The 18815-nt window shown below is 31.1% G+C and overlaps 5 protein-coding genes and 1 long non-coding RNA gene across 7 annotated transcripts in view; 3 read left to right on the forward strand and 3 right to left on the reverse strand.

Moving 5' to 3' along the window:
- The first annotated feature begins 110 nt into the window (after positions 1–110).
- LOC106107339 lies at positions 111–1943 on the forward strand. Its single transcript, XR_001225861.1, has 2 exons — positions 111–602; positions 1295–1943. It is a non-coding gene; the product is annotated as an uncharacterized LOC106107339 (long non-coding RNA).
- Positions 1944–2486: 543 nt separating this feature from the next.
- On the reverse strand, positions 2487–4105 carry LOC106107409 (U3 small nucleolar RNA-interacting protein 2). Its single transcript, XM_013288253.1, has one exon. The coding sequence runs from the start codon at positions 3859–3861 to the stop codon at positions 2512–2514; it is 1350 nt and encodes a 449-aa protein (XP_013143707.1). The 5' UTR covers positions 3862–4105; the 3' UTR covers positions 2487–2511.
- A 1353-nt stretch (positions 4106–5458) lies between these two features.
- On the forward strand, positions 5459–7699 carry LOC106106974 (ribosome biogenesis regulatory protein homolog). Its single transcript, XM_013287636.1, has 5 exons — positions 5459–5684; positions 5963–6241; positions 6476–6695; positions 6903–7165; positions 7493–7699. The coding sequence occupies exons 1-5, from the start codon at positions 5536–5538 to the stop codon at positions 7641–7643; spliced, it is 1062 nt and encodes a 353-aa protein (XP_013143090.1). The 5' UTR covers positions 5459–5535; the 3' UTR covers positions 7644–7699.
- A 1363-nt stretch (positions 7700–9062) lies between these two features.
- Positions 9063–14139, reverse strand: LOC106107470 (DNA fragmentation factor subunit beta). Of its 2 annotated transcripts, none has more exons than XM_013288336.1 (4): positions 13964–14139; positions 13634–13769; positions 13206–13394; positions 9063–11577 (listed from the first exon to the last, which is right to left on the reverse strand). In XM_013288336.1, exons 1-4 carry the CDS (start codon positions 14066–14068, stop codon positions 10946–10948), a joined length of 1062 nt encoding a protein of 353 aa, XP_013143790.1. In that variant the 5' UTR covers positions 14069–14139; the 3' UTR covers positions 9063–10945. The 2 variants fall into 2 exon arrangements, with proteins under 2 accessions (XP_013143790.1, XP_013143791.1); XM_013288337.1 differs by having other exon boundaries at positions 13641–13769; positions 13964–14070.
- A 370-nt stretch (positions 14140–14509) lies between these two features.
- Positions 14510–16171, forward strand: LOC106107385 (thymidylate kinase). The gene is made up of 6 exons (XM_013288226.1): positions 14510–14717; positions 14813–14913; positions 14985–15132; positions 15215–15332; positions 15639–15725; positions 16019–16171. Exons 1-6 carry the CDS (start codon positions 14639–14641, stop codon positions 16113–16115), a joined length of 630 nt encoding a protein of 209 aa, XP_013143680.1. The 5' UTR covers positions 14510–14638; the 3' UTR covers positions 16116–16171.
- Positions 16172–16180: 9 nt separating this feature from the next.
- The window catches only part of LOC106107386 (protein penguin), a 4537-nt gene continuing 1902 nt past the window's right edge, over positions 16181–18815 (reverse strand). Inside the window, 5 exon segments of the mRNA XM_013288227.1 lie at positions 16181–16375; positions 16540–16739; positions 17095–17326; positions 17652–17828; positions 18127–18394. Coding sequence (XP_013143681.1) covers positions 16199–16375; positions 16540–16739; positions 17095–17326; positions 17652–17828; positions 18127–18394 — 1054 coding nt within the window. The 3' untranslated portion in view covers positions 16181–16198.

Genomic DNA, 18815 nt, shown 5'->3' on the forward strand with positions numbered 1-18815 from the left:
CAAGACTATCTTCTACATCTGTACCAAATTACGTCAAAACCTGTTCATCTGTTTAGGCTACAAACTCCTAACAAACATCCATCCATCCATCCATCTATCTATCTATCTATCTAAACTTTCGCCTTTAATAATATTAGAATGATTAAAACCATCATCATTTTGATTTAAAACTATATTTTGCTATTGACAGGTCTATTTTACCTGGTATTTGGTAGTTTAATATGATTCTATAGTAGTTTTCAGAAATCTTGAAGGCTCTTAAGTTTCCATGAGAGATACCGTACAAAAGAAATTTCAGGTTTAGATGGGAGAGGATGTTCTTCGTCACATTGGCTTACAGATGCCAAGTCATTTGAAAATAACTGTACTTAAAATTATAAAATAATTATTGTAATGTAGTAAATGAAACATCTTGTATAATGTTAAACTTAAAATTGATGAGAAATATAGTAAAGGCAAATACATACAGGACAATTTACTAGTTTTCTTCTAAAACTATTGTTTTATGCATCATTGTAATAAAAATCTTTAATGCAGGTTAAATGTACCAGCTGGAAGCTTGTGCTGAATTGAAGATGAGAAGCAAAGCAGTCCTTGGCAAGGTACTAGCACCTCTAAATTTAAGCAAAACAGACCTACCTATGACAGTCATAGTGGCAAAAATTCAATGTAACAATTTTTGTGTTTAGTCTTAAGTTTTTAAACTTAATATAAAGTAATGTATTTTGTAATTCTTTTTTCAATACAAGATGATGTATAACTACAAGCCCCATTTAAGGCTATACATAAATTTTATTAGTTATTTTCTTGCAATTACTTTAATTTTGAACAGTATAGATGTTAATTTAAAAACTATATGTACACAATTCTAAAGTTTACACAAAGATTTATTGTAGTTTGTTATTTAAAAAAAACAACATTGTAAATGTAATTAACTAGTATTGCACTGACTTGAAAGTCGAGAGATGTAATTTCAGGTATAAAATTATCTAATGTCCAAGGTCATCATGTCCAACCATGGGATTTATGGGCTAAATTGGGAAATTATATGGCACAACTTCGAATGGTAATTAATTTCGTTATCCAAGTCAAAAACAAACACTTTTTTTTTAATAGCTTTAGTTTTAGAACCCCAATTGTAGCAAGCCAGTATGAACAAACTATTTTTAATGGCATAATACATTTCTGCATTCTCAATGTAATACTTAAAAAAATTAGCCTGTGTTTGGCATTATCTTATTTTATAAGGTTTACATAACAATTGTAATATTAACTTGAATGTTGGTATGCTCAGGGCGTGGAGTTTGCTGGGAGAGCGAGCGGTTTGCGGGAGGGGGGGTTTTGCTGATTGCTGACAACTGCTGATTTGCTGTTGTTGCAGTGCATAAGTTATGAGTAAACTTTTATACTTATTGACAAACGGAGACACGCATTACGTCGGTACATTTGGCTGTCGCTACCATTACCACACCACCTTTATTATAAATCAAACGGGTGTTTAGCATTTCTATAATTTTCAAATATTTTGCTAATACATATTGTAAATAGTAAAGTAGAGTGGATGCGGCCAGTGGCGTGTTGGTTGGAGTTGAACTAATGCGAGCATTTGTTCGGCAGGCCGGTGCTGCTCGCTGGCCTGCTTGCTGCGGCAGTGCTGTGCTGTGCTGTGTTTGCAGATGCGCTCGTCTAGGTTTATTGGCGACAGCAGAAACACCCTCCTGCCCTGTTAGACCCACACCTTGACAACCTTTTCAGGATATATTTTTCGATGTGTTTCGAGTTTGCATCATTTTAGGTGTTTTAAGGAATAGGTTGATGACGCAAATGACTAATGGAGCTAACCTCTTCCTTAAAACTTTTCAAGAATGAAGACACATAGGATAGAGGTTAATCAGCAAAAATGAAGTATAATTTTTTCTTTAATAAATCTAGTAATACAAAAACGTGTTTTATTGTATTTCAAACCTTTATGAATCCATGCAGTAAATCCACCATGTGGGTATATTTATCAGCATGTGGGTATATTTATCAGTGTAACAAGGTTTTTTTGTCTGCCTCAAGTTACTGCCTTGGCATGTCAAACTACTTTTACACGAGACTTCGCGTGGAATTATCTAAAAATCTAGTAATACAGCCTATTGCTCAGTAATAACGTCACTTTTTATTAAAACATGAAAATCAGCCCAAAAATTTTAACACTAAGTTTTCTATTTAAAGCACAGTATGAAACCTGAAATTATCTTCTCTAGCCAAATTAGTTTTAAAGTGGTTAAATAATAAATCTAAGCAAGTAAATATTAAATTTCTATCATTGGAAACCTTTTGTATTCAAGAAGAGAAAAAAATATTAGTGGCATCAAGGTTAGTTTATTTTTATTATTATCCCTTGGTTTACACCATCACTGCTATCTAATAAGTTACTTGTAGGCAAATTTTCCTAAAGTGGAATAACGCGACATTTCAGTGGTTAAAAATAAAAGACTAAATTGATATAACTTTTTTATTAAAAACTTATGATTTAGAGGTAAAATTTATTATTAATAACCCATTTTTAGCATTATTTTGCTTGAACCATCTTCCAAATTTATGCTCTTGACCTACAGCTGCATACAATTGTGTACCATCTTTTGTAAAGTGCATACAATTTATAAAACCATTGGCCTGTATACTGAACATTGGTGTTATTTTTCTAAATGCCTCATATACTTTCCATAATCTGATACTATTGTCATATGACCCTGAGGCAAACATGTCAGAATTTAAAAGTGTTGCTAAACTAGTTATCCACCTAGGAACATTATTTTCTGACCCATGAGCTTCGGACACAGTACAGAGAGGTTTCTTTTTTAAAACACTCCACACACAAAGTGATCCATTATCGCTACCAGATACAAAATGTTCTTCATCTAATAATTTAACTTCATCCAAACTACCTACAGGTCCATTAAATATAAGTTGTGATTCTTCTATTATTTTCCATATTCTTACCGAGGTATCTCTACTCCCTGCAGTGATAGCTCGCTCTCTCGTTAATGCATCAATGGAAGTTATAGGAGCTTGATGACCAAACAATGTTTCAACATAAGCCATTTCATCTAATGACCAGATTTTAATAGATCTATCCTTGCTTGCTGAATACAAATCATGTGTGTTCCTTCTAAAAACAAGGCCAGTAACAATGTCTTTATGACCATTGAAAGTGCGAACATGTTTCATTGTATGTGGATCCCATATATTTATACTAGAAGATTCATCAGAAGTTGCTAAGAACTTCGAGTCTGAAGAAATAGCAACCGATGTTACACTACCTTTAAAGTAATTAGAATGAGTTTTAAATGTTAGGCAGCCGAGTTTTCTCTTTTCTTTGATTCCCCATTTAATAAGGCATCCAGATTTGCAACCAGTGAACGCGTACTGGCCATCTAGACTGACACAAACACATGTGAGTGTAAGCCGGTGTTCCCTCGCACGGATTAACTTACAATCGTTTTCTGTCGGTACTATATAACTGTCCGCGACATTAACACGTAGTTTACCTTTTTGTTCTAAATAGTCCTTTTGTAATCGTTTCTCTATCGCATCATCTATTTCTTTCGTCTCTGCTCTTTTTGCTTCCTCTTTTTCAATTTCTTCCAAATACTTTTTTGCCAACCTTAGCTTCTTTTCTTCAGCAGTCTCATGATCACTTTCAGAGTCTTCAGCGTCGGAAAACTTTTTAATATCCAATTCGCTATCAGATGATTCTTGGCCATTTTCTAGGTTAGGAGCGTTTTGTTTTTTTGATTTGGGTTTGTTTGTTTTTTCACCTTTTCTTTTGAAAACCTGCCTTGATTTACCTTTTTGAAAGAATGATGAAGACATTTTGTTATATTTATATATCTCACACGGGATATTATTTTACATAAACTTAAATAACTGCCAGCGCCAAGAAACTTAGCACGCTGGATTGGCATTTGACATCTGTCAGCTCATTTTGACATTGACACTAGTGATATTTAACACGCGTTCGGAAACTTAATGGTAATGAATTAATAATTAACATTAATGATACATTCTATTCCATTGAAATAATCTCAAGTCCAACGTAAAACATAAAGAAATAGATTTTTACCTATGAAATAAATAGCCACAGTGCCTATTTCTTTCTTATTTAGGGTGTCATGTTTCTCTCTTGGCTCTTGAATTATGAGGCAGAGAATGTGTGTTTCTATACCATTATCCTGCCAGCAATTTGTTCAGCATTAGGAGAATGAGAATAAACAAAACAGTTGTTACATAAACTTTTCTTAACAATAATCTTAGAAATACAATGTTAAATAAGTAGCATATATTGGTTACAAGTTACAATTAATTTAACTTTACAGATTTAGTTTATAAAACATTATTTAATAGTTCGACAAGATATTCCAAAACACAGAAAATGGAGAAAGCAGTACAAACAAAACTGCTCTTTGGAGAAAAAGTTCACTTAGAGACTACACAGATCATGTCATTTTCTTATCCAACAATTGTATTTGCTCCTCTTAATTGCAAATAGCCAGCTGTAATGTCCATTGGTAAACTTCTTATGGTAGCAAACTCCTCTACATTACAGTAAAACAGTTTTGAATGTCGGTCCACATAGGGAGCAGGTAACCCTGATATATCTGAATACTTTTTTGTGGGCTTAAATGTTGGTGGTGCATTAATTGAGTAATCTGAAATATAAACAGTCTGATTCAGTGTATTATTATCTGCGATGCCTGTCTACATTCCTTACATAAACTTAATTAGATACTGCATTATAACAATCTGAAGAGTTCACTGAATTACACATTTAGCGTAGGCCACTTCATCTGTATGAGTATTAATCTATAAAGCTATTACAAACATAGTACAGTCCTTAAGAGCTTGATAGAGTTGAGAGTGATAAAGCGCTAAGAGTTATATTATGCAATAATTACTGGAAACTTACATAAAACCGCATCATCTGGCCAAGGCAAAGCTCGTTCAGATGTTAATATTTGTTTCAAAGATCTCCACATTCGTTTCTTGCAACCACTTTTAACGATAAATTTGTTTTCAACTTTAAAGGGATAACTTTTCTCACTTTCGGGTGTTGTTGTAGTATACATGTTTTAAATATTAACTTCTAATACTTGTTTATAAATCCAACTTAATCTGAAATCTCAATTATAAAATAAAAAAATAAATATTTCAGTCGCGCTTTGTTGATATATTTGTCAATTGTCAATGTCAAATGAAGTAAAATGATCAAATGTCAGCTGAAGATCCAATTCATATCGTTTTTAACTGTTAAAAATAAATTGCATTTATATATTGCAATTTGCATTAAATTGCGTTTTTCACACGTCTAAATTTTCAAACACAGTCCTTGTTTATTTCTGCAAAATTAAAATGCATATTCTGTGTTCACGGAACTGTAATGTAACAGCACGTGGTGTTTCGAATCTGTAAACTTGAAAACGTAAAATTTCATAAATGTCAAACCAAACGTGAGATTTAGGTTAAGTTTTTGCGTATTATTTTAAGAACATGGATATAGTAAATGAAATTTTGGACAGAGAGCAGAAGAAAGCCGAGAAATATAAGCCAATAACAGTTGAGAAACATTTGGATGTAGAATTTGATATTGGAACACTTCTTGCTTCGGACACAAATGATTTGAATTTAAAAGTTTTACAGTAAGTGAGAAAATCAAATTATTGCTAAAGTCTGTATTTAAGTGCATGGAATTCAAAAAGTATTCATTAGTTTCATAAATCATGTAACATCTTCAATATAACAATAATTATAAGCTTAGAAAAAATTTAAACTTTTTGTAACCAAACTTATATCCAATTATTTATCCATCATTTAATTTAAATATTGCTACAGTAATAATAAACTTAATCCGCAAAGTTATTCTCCTCATTGTTATATGTAAGTTTTTTAAGTTTTCAATAACTACTTTTGTTCATAGATGTGACAATGAAAGAGACCAATATTTGGAGGCATTAACCAGAGATAATGCACAGTTATTATTAAACAAAGTATGGGAACTGCCAACTGAGAGAATAGATGAAGCAATAGTTGTACGACTGCCAGCGCCCAAAACTTTACTGCCTAGGTCCAAGCCAGTGCCTAAACCTAAACCTATGACTAAATGGCAAGAGTTTGCTAAAGCAAAAGGTATTACAAAGAAGAAGAAAGACAAAGCACAATGGGATGAGCAGTTACAAAAATGGGTACCATTATTTGGGTAAGTTATTTAAATTGAAAAAACTAAAACAATAGAAATCAATAAAACTTCTCAATTATCAGATTTGTTGGTGTGAAAAAAATTTAAGTAGATTTATTTAAGCACATTTAAGATTTCCTGTTTGTTTTAATTTAAAGCCAAAGGAAAATATCTTTATAGTATGTAGTTTTTTTAATTTTATAAAAGTGTGGCTTCAGTTTGTAAAAATTTAATAAATGCAATTTTATATTCTAGATTTAAGAAAGCCGCAGCTGAGAAAGAAAAGAATTGGCTCATAGAAGTACCACAGAATGTTAATCCAATGACAGATATGTACGAAAAGAAGGCTAGCGAAAAGACCGAAAAGGTGGCAAAGAATGAACTGCAAAGACTGAAGAATATCGCCAGAGCTAGGAAAGTGAAAATTCCTAGAGTAGGATTGCCTGTCACATCTGATAAAGCTAGTGCTACACAAGTAAGTTTTTTTTTAATAGTATAAAGTGACAAACATGCAAATAGGGGTAATTCGCCGAAATAGCGTAGTGACAGTTGATAGACATTAGCAGATATGTTATGTACCAATAATAAAAAAGAAAAGGATGCATAGAAAATAAATATTTTCTTTACTTATATGGCCCTCTCGCATTTCAATAACTACAGTATTGTTTGTATTCTGTTCCAGCTTGCAACAGCAGCGGTGGTAGCGAAAGCATCAACCGCATCTCTCGGTAAATTCCAAGACAAACTACCGAAAGAAAAAGAGGCGCGAGGTAAAGGTATTCACGAATTAATACCTGGCAAAGAGAGGAAACGAAAAGCACCAATACCAACTCCTCAACAAGAGAAACAAAATAATTTGAACCTAATTGACAAAATATTGAATAAGAGACCCAAAATTGATATGGAGAAAGTTGTGTCTAAACAAATACATCATGAACAAATTCAGTAAGTATATTTTAAATACTAGCTTATTCCCGCGACTTCGTCCGCTCGGACTTAAGCAAAAAAGTTAGTACCATGTGTTCTTCCAGACAATACTCTAGATCTGTGTCAAATTTCATCAAGGTCTGTTAAATCGTTTTGGAGATATATAATAACAAATATCTATCCAAACTTTTACATGTATATTATTAGTATAATAGTTGCTATCATTGATTATTTCTCACAGTTTACATAAGTTTATCTCCATATATATGGAAAAGTTTTCTTCTATACAACTTGATTTTTATTTTAAGTTCATAGTTATATAGTTAATAAAAACTATTGTTACAGGAGGTCAGAAGAAAAGAAAACTGCTAAACCGGGCAAAGGAAAACGTAAAGCCAAGGGAAGTAATGCTACGAATTTCACGGCCAAAAAGCCTAAAGCTGGCAAAGGACAGAGGAATCCTAATAAAAAGGCCACTGGAAGAAAGAGGAGATAAAATTTATACATAATCTGTATGGTAATAATTTTTTAATAATAAACAGTATGTTCATATTGAAACTCTCATTTCATGTCCTCTGAACATAATCCCCCACTAAGGGCTTAGAGACTCCAAGTACTGTAATAATTTGTTAAGCCTTAGGCAAAGACTTAAGTAAGCCAGCTCTGAACTTGATCTTGCTCTGAATTGTTCAAGGCAATTGTGTTGTGGCTCACCAAATGAATGAGTAGCTCAGTGTTTATTATAACTCTGGGTGTAAACTCCTCCACATTTCCTTCTCTATGCAGGTACAAATTGAACTGATCTATTTCAACCGAGCAAACGGAACTGATCAGTTGGTCATCAATTTTAGTTGAGACACATATATAGCTAACTAGCTTTCGCCCGCGACTCCGTCCGTGTGGTATTAAAAAAAACAAAACCAAGTAGCCTATGTGTTCTTCCAACCTATCCTCTACATGTATGCCAAATTTCATTGAGATCCGTCCAGCAGTTTAGGCTACAAACTCTAACAAACATCCATCCATCCATCCATCTAAACTTTCACATTTATAATATTAGTACGATTGACTAAAGCCAATAGTGGACCTAATTCGGTTGATTTCACCCACATTTTCCTAAGAAATTATTAGGTTTCATTTCACTGCTGCTGCTCTTTTGCCTCCTTCTATGTTAAAATGGTCAATATTAATCAAATATACTAGGACATTTAAATTAACTCCATTTTATATATTTTTTTTTAATTTAAAATATTAATAGATTTTTGTTAATCTAATATTTCCTTTAACCATCCCAACTAAGCTATAGGCTTGTGCTAGGATATGGTTCACGACAATAGTCGAATGGCGGGATTCGAACCCTCGACCTCGAGATTGGTAGTCCGTACCCTAAACCATTAGGCTATTGGCGCTTTAATTACAAACCACAAAAACAAATCATTAATTAAATAAAACATATTTTATTTATTTCCATCGCTTTAATATATTTTCCCTAATAGTCTGCAATGAAACATTAATTGCTCAAGTAACATAACTTATAAAAATATACAATTGCCTACAAATGTAATATTGCCATATAATAAAAACGATAATTACATATATTTGTAATACAATTAACAAGTTAAAAGCCTTTACACTACAAAGTTATACTTATGTACTACATTAATTCCTATAATTCCCACTACACAATATCAGATCTTGGAATGGGTTAGTAATACTGTAAATAGAGAACATCTAAACACTAAGTAACATATGAACACTTCTACTCGCAACTATAAAGCTCTATTGGAAGCCTCTACCATTACCATATTATTTAATTTACTGTTTTTATGATATCATAAATACATTATTACTTTAGATATTTAATTTGTTTTAGAACTGACAAATTTATGTAATCTATACATATAATGGTGTCTGTTTGTCAAAAGAAACATACCAGATTTCGGGAAGATAATGCGTTGCTCATAATGAAAATAGCATTTTATAAAGAAAATTGTCCGTTTGTCAACAAGCCGCGCTTCTTACGGGCAACCTCCTAAACAGCTGATATAGACTAGGCTTTCACTGAGGTCGCTGACATACACAATATATTATAGGCCACTTTTTTAAGTGCGTCAGAAGTAACTAAAGACAAATTAACATTCAATAATCTGTATGTTGGTTTGTTATTTGATTGTATTTTTCAAATATGATGAAACACATTTATACTCACAACCTAACCAGCCTTTATGTTTTAAAATATACACAAAGAACACTTTTAAACATATGTATGATATCACAATAACGTTTCTACATAATATTGCTGATTATTTATTAACTAATGTTACCTCTAATATATAGTTTTACATTTAAGTATTCAACCTTACAGTAAAGTTAGAAAAATAGAATTCATAGAAAAATAATGAGGCTAATATGATTCCTCAAGTTCATTTGAAGTACAGTTCTTTACATAAAATAAAATAATAACTAATAAAACAAACTATAGAAATATGTTAGATACAACATTACTGTATGTATAGTGATTGATAAAAAAGTATAATTTGAAATAAAATATGAAAACAAATTTGAAACAAAATGGGTTACGTATTTTTAAAAGAACGTGGCAATAAGTAGATAGTGTTTGGGTAAATGGTATGGTAAAAAATATAGTTTTTTGTCTATGGCAGAGATTCTCAACCACTTTTTTTGCAGCCAAATTTTGTCATAAACTATTTATACAGTGCGTTGTAGTAAGTAAATAATTTTTATCTTTTTCTTTGTGCCGTCAAATTTTGAAATTGCTAAATATGCGCCGCAACAAAAAAAGGTTGAGAAACACTGGTGTATGGTATAAACAACCTAAGGTGTTAAAAATAAATTATTTTATATGTGGCTATCTATAACCCTGTAGCTTATTTTAGTTATAGTAAAATTCAAAACACGTTAATATTCTTTGATTATTTAACAAATTTTTAAAATACAAACCAATATTAAACTTTAAGTAGGAATATCATTTTCAACATATTATAAAAATAAATTTATTTTAAGACTTAGATAAATGCAAATTACTATTTAATATCTAAAATTTATTTCTAGATCTAAGTGACCATAATTGATTTATAACCTTACTAATGTAACGTAGAACTTGCGTGACTTAAACTTAAGTACCTTTACTTAAAACATATCCACAATATTTGGCACAAGAGAAGAGTTCAAATAAATCACTAACTTTTTTTTTCTTTAAATAAAAGTTGAGTTCGAAATGTTTTGTGATCATTTAAAAGGCAACACTGAAGCGACAGTGGCGACGCCATTTAGTTTACAAACAATTGTTTACTATATCTTAATATTGTACTATACTAAGGGGATAGGAATTGTAATTAGGGAATATAAAACTAGTTACAGAATATTACAAATATTCTTAAACATTTGTATGACTACTTTCTTCAATGCTTTTATAGTCTTATAGTTTCTTAGTTTTTCATTTTCGAATGTTTGTGTCTCAATTTTCTTAATACATTTTTTGTACAACACAATTTTTTTCTTAATTCGTAACACGCTATGTGCATAAGATAATTCTTTTGGATGATTCTGTGCTGTTAAGTTCCATTACCGTTTTATACTAAGCTCTTAACGTTGATATAATGACATAACTTTTCATTCAATCTATTAATAAATTTAAATAATAATAAATAAGATAAAAGTTACAACTTAAAAGTAATTAATATCACAGGTTTTAAAATAGTAATAGTAAAATTGAAAATATATCTATCTATATAAATACAAGAATTTTAACACAATGACAGTCAAATATTAACCAAACTAAAATCTTTGCTTCGAACAAGCTTCGCAAACTGTATAGACATCAGATGTGGCATCATGTCTTCCCTTGTAATGGCACACAATGTGAACCAATTTTAAATTTTCCCGCGTAAAAATTTGCAGATAATACCTATCTGTATCAATGTTGCCATCGCTGTGATTTTCTTCACAGCTTATACAAAAACAGTTACCTAATTGTAATGCTTCGAAAGCTTTGAAAATACTCGGTATTATTGTACGGGATAGTTCAATTTTATGATCAAGGTTCCATGTTTGAAAGATAATTCTCTCTTCGCGGCTGCGATACGGGTTGATAACGTGTTCACCGTTATAACTGCATTTATCAATGTTCCATAAACCTCCACATTGAAATAAACCACTATCGGAGCACAAACGAAAGTTACTATTATCTTTTCTATTAAAATAACTCCCATTGTAATTGTTTGATTCAAGTTTCTTTTGTAGCTCTATGAGGAAGTGATCAATGAGTTGCTTACCGCGTCCATTTTTAGATTGTACGTATAAGTCGGATGATTTTAATGCAGTTTTCGTTTTGTAGTAATAGCCTCTCATTCTCTCTTTGGCTCGTTTGCACATTGATTGCTCTTTCGTCTTCTCAGATAATTCTAATCCTGTATATAAATAAAAGTGTTAATTAAAGGTAAGCAACGCATCTGCGATTAGAAACTTATGGATAGCAGTCGCTTCGCCATTTTAGCGAATTCATGCTTAATAGCAAGCTAAGTTATATTATAAATAAGAAGATGAAGCTATTAGAAGATTAAGCTATCCATATGTATAGACTTTTAGTCTATTTTTTAAATTGCCAATGAAAGCAATGTCAAATGAAGTCATAGATATATTTTGCAATAACAAAAATATATACAAAAACTAACGTGACCAACTAAAATAAACTTAAATAAAAGACGATAATGATAGAGTGTTCAGAAAGAGCTCTTTTAACATTATGCTCAAGAACAAGGCCTTTTCCAAGCTTTTAACCGCAACCCACAACAATAGGCTAAAAGTTTTTGCAAACAAGTTGAAGTACACTGCAGATTTCATGATACCGGCTTCAATAGAAACGAGAGCTCTTAAAATTATTAATTCAAGTATTGTTTATAGTCAACCATTTACGAAAATAATTTTTCAAAAACTCTTACGTATTTCGAGCCAGAAAACATGTATAACAATAGCAATTTGACTTTACTAGACCTTATACTAGGGGAGCAAGGTTTTTAATTTTCCTGATTGTTATGGAGTACTATCTTACTAATATTATAAATGCGAAACTTTAGATGCATGGTTGGATGTTTGTTAGACTTTGAAGCCTAAACGGCTGAAGGGATCTCAATAAAATTTGGCATAGATGTAGAGGATAGTCTTGAAGAACACATAGGCTATTTGCTTTTGTTTTTTTTTTCCACGCGGGCGAAAGCTAGTCTATAATAAAACTAAGTTTTAGATGTACCACACTAATTTAACACTGATATCCAATATGATTGAGACAGCCTTTAATAAAGCCTCCCTGTGGGTTTGCATCAAAGCATTAAAAAAATTTAATAAAAAAATCCTGATTAAAAAGTGACAATTTAAATTAGATTAGGGTACTGTAAGAGAATAAAAGAATAGTGAACAAAAGAATTAATGGAAACTAGAGCCTATTGTATACCGATTGCCTAGCTTACTGTTTGCTATTTAATTTTTTAACACATCTTACTTATATTATAAATGCGAAAGTTTAGATGGATGGATGGATGTTTGTTAGCGTTTGTAGCTTAAACTGCTGAACGGATCTCCATGAAATTTGGCACAGGTTTAGAGCATAGTCTGGAAGAATACATAGGATACTTTTTATCCCGGGAATAGTTACGGTTCCCGTGGGATTCATTAATTTAGTTTTTTAATATTTACTTGATCATTCTGCAACGGTTCAACATATCTTATTGAAATTTGGCACAGATATAAAGCAAAGTCTGGACTACACATGGGATAAGGTTCATCCCCGAGAAATGTCCGGTTCCCGAGGGATATGTAGCTTTTTGTTATTTATAGTTTGTATATTTTCGAATACCACGCGGACGAAGTCGCGGGCAACAGCTATACACATAAACATTTATAAATACAGAATATTCAATTATCTTTAACCTTGATGCTATGAAATCATTCAAAAAATGATCTAGTGTGTATTAAAAAAGAGTATGTTAAAGTTGATGGTTAAGTTAAATTGGATACTTAAGTGTGGTAAATATTAGTTCACCTTCAAACCAATTTGGATCTTCAGTTCTATCGCTAAGCAAGGTTTTAGCATCATCAGCCGCTGCAATATATTTCTGGAAAACTTTAAATTTATCCCTGATATTGGTGTTGAGAAATTCTTTAGCGGCAACACCAGTGTCAATATAATCCTTTTTTGATGTCCTTATTAAATTGTAGTAGAAGTCAAAATCTGAAATAATGTTTAAGCTAAGAAAATATATAACAACTAGTGGAGAACTTGTTTAGTAAACAAAATTATTATTATTAATTGTTTAAGTTGTACCATAGAATATATTCAATAAGTAGGAAATACTAAATTAATGATTTCTTTAATAATCTGTTAATAAAAAAAGGTATAACTATATGAAACAAAGAAGTGTTTGAGAATAAACGAATATTTTCTATGTAATTAAATTTTGTATAACATACCAGTTACCATTTTTTGTTTCTTTGTCAATAAAATGAATAAAGTCTGAGGAGGTAGGGTGGCAAGATAATCGTCGTCGTCCACCTGGGTCCCGTCCTCGGCAACAAAAAGGCGACACTCCGCGCAGCCGACATTGAACTGGGAACCGTCAAATTAAATTGGGTCAAGGTTCTATTTTAATGGGTCAAGGCGAGCTGTCCTTGGCCTATTTTGTACAAGCGTAATCACAGATTTTAAAAAATAATAGCTTTACGCCAAACGAGGACTAAAGTTCATTTAATTAATATCCATTATTATATTATAAAACAATAAAAGTTTATAATTAAACTTACACTTAGTTTTTGACATGATTTCTCAATTAACTCTTTCAAGTTTTCTGCAGCAACTCCAATCTTTTTCTCCCTTTTCACGTCTGTCACTTTGTACCCCTTTTTCATGATGTAAAAATAAATTATCACAATAATAAAAACAAAGAAAAATATATAGCCACTGTGCACAGCGATCGCAAGTCGCAAAATGTGTCAATGTCAAATCAAAATTCAAAAGTTCGAAATTGTCAAATACTTGGCAGTAAAAAATGTTGCAATATTTAAATTCTCAAATTCTACATTTTGCTCACTGTTAAAGCGTAAATAATTTGAAAGTTCTTAACAATTAATAATAAATTAAGTAAAAATAGCAAATAAGATAAATAAAAAATAAGTAAAGTGAATAATAAGTTCTTAATTTTGATTGCCGGTAACGAAATTGCCGTGCATAAATCAAAGAAAACAATTGAAATCTACAAATAAAATATACATCTGCAAAAATGTGGAAAATAACTTGCAGTTAGCAACATAAAAGTTAATGTCATTTTCAAATGAAGTTTTGAATGTCACTTAGATTTTTATTTACCGCCAAAAATAATAAAGATAAATTGCCTTATTATAAATTATTATCTAGTAAATGGAATTATTACTCATTTTAGATTTGTAGTTTAACATTTAGAAAATCCAATAGTAGTAATAATGTCCCTTAAACGAGGAGCTTTAATAGTTATTGAAGGTGTAGATAGAACTGGAAAATCCACACAAAGTAAAAACCTAGGTAAGATGATGAGTGTTTTTTAAGAATTCGTACAACATACTTGTGTTGTGATTAAAATACCTTGATCTAAACCGCTGATATCTTTCCCAAAATAGTTGAGAATTTAAATAATCGAAAAATCAAAGCGGAGTATGTAAACTTTCCTGACAGGAGTACTGAAATTGGCAAAGTAATAAACAGCTACTTGAAATCTAAGGTATGAAATATTACACTTCTCTTATTGTAAAAAAATTATCACGTATTCAACTTTTTTTTTATATTCTTTAGAACGATTTATCAGATGAAACCATTCACCTATTGTTCTCTGCAAATCGTTGGGAGAAAGCTCGGGGCTTAATAAAAAAATTGGAAGAAGGTATCAGCATTATTGTAGACAGATATTGTTACTCGGGAGTAGCATTCACTGCTGCTAAAGGTAATGAAAATTATTTATAAATTAAAAATCAAACTAGTCATATTTTCCTTTTGCTTGTATTAAATTTGAATTTAATTTGCAGGTTATGATATAAATTGGTGTAAGTCACCAGATTCGGGTTTACCAAAACCTGACAAAGTATTCTTCCTTACAATGCCGCTTGACAATATTCTGCAGAGAAATGGATTTGGCAATGAAAGGTTGGTTTTGTTTCAAGTATTTTAAAATTGACAGACAAGTTGCATGAGTAACATAGAGCAGGGTGGCAAAAGACAGAAGCAAGTGGAAAAGGTTGGAGAAGGCCTATGTCGATTGGCAAACAGATCTACAATAAATAAAAAAAAAATCAAATCCTAGAGTAATAAAGTAACTGTATAATAGTGTTTAATTATAAGAAACATTTTCCGTAACTTTGTGATAAGATCTGAGTTAATGGCTATTTTTTTATTTATTTTAAAATTGAAATGTATTTATTGTTGTAAAAACATTTCTATATTTGTTTGCAGGTATGAAGTATTGGACTTTCAGAAGAGGGTGTCAGAAATGTATGATAAATTGAAAGAAGATAATTGGGAGGTTTTAGATGCTAGAAGGTAATTGCATTCTTTTCTAACACTTGATACAATCTGACAGTATGCTTAATACCAAGACTTGTACATGCATAATGTGAACCAGGTTTTAATACTTTTTATTATCTCTTTAAATAGTACTCTGAAGTCTCCACATAGAGTTTCTGTTTATTTCCAAATTTAAAACTTACAATGCTATTATTGTGTTAAAATTGTACTCATGGTATGGTGTCATGGAATATGTTAAATACCAATATCAGATTTACTAAATAAATGCATAATGAGAGTTCAATATTTTCATTTAATTCTATTTTCAGATCAATACAGACTATAGAAGAGGAATTACTAGAGAAATCATTGGATGTTATCAAAGCAGCTGAATTAAATCCTATAGACAAAATATGGGTCAAATAAATTATGTAAAATTTGTGATATCTATTTTAAATCATGTAATTATGGTTGTATAAATAAAAAAAATATTTTGAATACAAAAGTATTTATTTTTTCTGAATCTTTTGTAACAAAAGCTTTGCACCTTCAGAAGTTTGTTGCTTTATAAGATTTGTATGTGCTTTAATCTTCTTTATTAACTTGTTTGCTATTTTCTCTTCATTGTTTTCAATTAACTTGAGAATGAAGAAACATCCTCTATTTGTTGGAATCCAGACATTAACCTGGAAACATGGCAAGAAAAGGTTACAGTTTTTGAGATCACATAAATAATCAAATCAAATGCATGCAGCATTTTAAAAAAAGATTCTTTGAGTTTGAAATTTATGTTATATATCCGAAAAGAACAATTATTCATATTTATAATTGTATGGTTGTTAAAACTTACAGCTTCATCATTCAAATGTTCACAAATAACTTCTCCAAGAGTACCCTCAGTCTTGTCTTTGTCTAGGGCTGCAAGTTTCTTGAGGCACATGTGTATGCCTGCATCTTCAATGGCCAATACTTCTTTGCCATCAAGATTTATGACCCAATTTGACTGACATATCACTTTAGATAATGCTTCTAGAATATCTTTTGATATTTCTGTGGATGTACACATAGAATTAGATTCTATTTTAAAGGATACAAATCAGAATCTATAACAGATTTTGCCATTTATACTAATATTATAACGAGGAAATAGTTGTATATTTGCATGTATTGAAATAACTTTAAAAAGGAGTAAGCCAATTTAAAACATTCTTTCATCAATAAAAAGCTATGTTATCAATGAGTAACAGAAGCTACTTATTTTACTATATTTTTAATTACATGCAAAGTAGAGAGCAGCAGCTAGTCTAATAAGAGTTGTTAATAAAATTATTGGCATTGCATTGCATGTGTTAAAATAAATATAAAACATTATATTTTGAATAAAAATAAACTATTTAATTCTTACCAATTGACAATACAGCTATAGTTAGTAGAAAGTTAGCTTTACTGCTCAGCCAAAAGTTGGCATCTGCTTCCATATCCTGCTTCAGGAGTGGCAGTATGGCTTCCCGGAGCTCTGACACTCGGATTTCAGCATCCTTCTTTGAAGTACCACTTTTAGCACCATCTTCTAAGAACTTTATGAAACTCGGATGAAAGGCTTGCGGGTCTTTAGGTTTTACCAACCAATGTAATACCTGGAAAACATTATTTCTCTTCTTATAATAATATCATTGTAAAGAAAAATTTAGTTGTTTGCATTTTGTTCAACAGTTCAATAGTCTGGCTCCGAAACTATTGTACTGTTATTAAAAATGCTTTTGCCATGACAGTAAAAAGGCTGTATTTACTAGATTTTTTCTAATACTGCTTGAAGTCGGTCATGGCCAAACCCAGTATTTTATAAATTTAAATGGATATTATTAGAAATGCAACTTACATCAACAAAGTTTTAAAAAATGTAAGTATTATGATTGGGGTATAAATACTACTGTTCGGTTAATTTTCAGACCTTGTACTTACCATTTTCCCCCAATGATCTTTGGCTATATCTTTCAAATTGCTAGCTAAAGTGGACACAATCGCTTTCTTCACTAAAACAGTGTCATCGACGGCGTCGAATATCGTTATTAAAAGACGATAAGCTGTCTTATGTTTGCTCAAAGACACAACATGTTCCTTCACTACTTTCATTATAGTCTGAAACAAAAACATGCAAATTTTACATATAAGTCAAGTTAATAACTTACATCTTATGTAATTACATACAGTACATTAAAAGAAAAATGTAGAATAAAACAAAAAAAAATTGCCAGATTGCATAGAAACTAAACTTAAATGTATGGTAAATTATCTCTATCTTTTTTTAATGTGAATTGTTTGTATTTGTTTATGAGACAACTAAAAGAGCAAAGATCCAGTGGTTCATAGCGGCCCAGCAAAAATATATGTAAAAAGTTTAGGGCTTATTTATTTAACTGATGTTAGTAATACAAACCTTTTTATCTTTATTAGTGCCTTGCCAGACACAAATACTGGCCGCATTGACACCTGGCAGGGAGTTGCTCAGCGGCACAATCAGCGGACTTAATGTTGAGATCAATTCCACTTTATCTTCTGCCGTGCACTCACATATGTAATTGTATAGTACAGTTTGAAATAACCTGGGAAATGTTTTTATGTGTAATATATGAAAGAAATGATGATTTTTTTCTTTATTAAATTAAAGTTGTGTTTTAACAAGTTTTTAGACATGTACATATCTTCTGTTGCTTTTGTCTTAAAATATGAGAATTTATAAAGGCATATAATAATACCAATGATACTAATATTATAAATGCCAAAGTTTAGATGGATGGATGTTAGAGTTTGTAGCCTAAATGGCTGAACGAATTTCCATCAAATTTAGTGTAGACAAAGAGGATAATCTGGAAGAACACATAGGCTCCTTAGTTTTGTTTTTTTTTAATTCCACGCGGACGGAGTCGCGGGATAAAAGCTAGTTTATCATATTTCATAGTAATATTAAAAATATTAAATTTGTAATTACACATCTCCAAAAAGGTAAAAGTCTCAATGAAATTTAGCTCAAATGTAGAACATAGCCTAGAGAACTTTAACTAGATTTTTAAATTTTGTGCAGACAAAGAAGCTTGCAAAATGTAGTGTTTATGTTACATTTTCCGA

This window comes from Papilio polytes, unplaced genomic scaffold, assembly GCF_000836215.1.
Source record: "Papilio polytes unplaced genomic scaffold, Ppol_1.0 DF822067.1, whole genome shotgun sequence".
In the NCBI taxonomy this organism is placed as follows: domain Eukaryota; kingdom Metazoa; phylum Arthropoda; class Insecta; order Lepidoptera; family Papilionidae; genus Papilio; species Papilio polytes.